We start from the raw sequence: 587 nt of genomic DNA on the forward strand, positions 1-587 counted from the left end.
TCCACCATAGCATGTGTACCGGCCCCCATGGGTGGAGTTCACATGGCCCAGGGGGAAGTCGGGGCTGGGCTGCCCATGTAGACGCACAGGAGGTGTGAGCCCCTGGTCCTTCGTCAGAGCGAATGTGTCAAATCCGTCTTCTGAGTGACACTGGAGGGTCAGGTTGTCTCCGGGCTGCACCAGCGAGCCTGGCTGGGCTGAGAGGGTGGGCCCCCTGTAGGCGCCTGGACAGGAGGGGACAGTGGTGCCTAGGGGGATGCACACCCCACACTGGCCCCAGGGTCTGAGGTGAGGCTCTCATGGGTCCCCCTCCATGGCTCCAATCTGTGGTCTGGCTCCAGCAGGCCAGTGCCACTCACCCCCCGTCACCCCCAGGGCTCCACTGGGCACACCTCTTAGGCCAGTCATTTGTTCCCAGGGAATAGATGGGGCCGGGCAGGGCCGTCTCACCTGTGACCTGCAGGTGCAGAGGGGCACTGGGGTGTGACCACACGTAAGGGTAGGAGGCCGGAGAAAAGTAGCAGCTGTAGGTCCCCCCATGAGAGGCGCTCACGGGACCCACGGGGAAGAGTGCCTGTGTCTTCTCA

At 64.1% G+C, this 587-nt stretch overlaps 1 protein-coding gene across 1 annotated transcript; it reads right to left on the reverse strand.

The window, feature by feature from the left end:
* Nucleotides 1-6: 6 nt before the first annotated feature.
* Nucleotides 7-583, reverse strand: LOC115285207 (leukocyte immunoglobulin-like receptor subfamily A member 6; the record flags this gene model as incomplete). The annotated part of the gene is made up of 2 exons (XM_029931545.1): nucleotides 7-224; nucleotides 451-583. Coding segments are annotated over 2 exons (351 nt in total), but the record flags the coding sequence as incomplete, so codon positions are not given.
* Nucleotides 584-587: the final 4 nt, after the last annotated feature.

Source organism: Suricata suricatta, unplaced genomic scaffold (genome assembly GCF_006229205.1).
Source record: "Suricata suricatta isolate VVHF042 unplaced genomic scaffold, meerkat_22Aug2017_6uvM2_HiC HiC_scaffold_52424, whole genome shotgun sequence".
Classification (NCBI taxonomy): Eukaryota; Metazoa; Chordata; class Mammalia; order Carnivora; family Herpestidae; genus Suricata; species Suricata suricatta.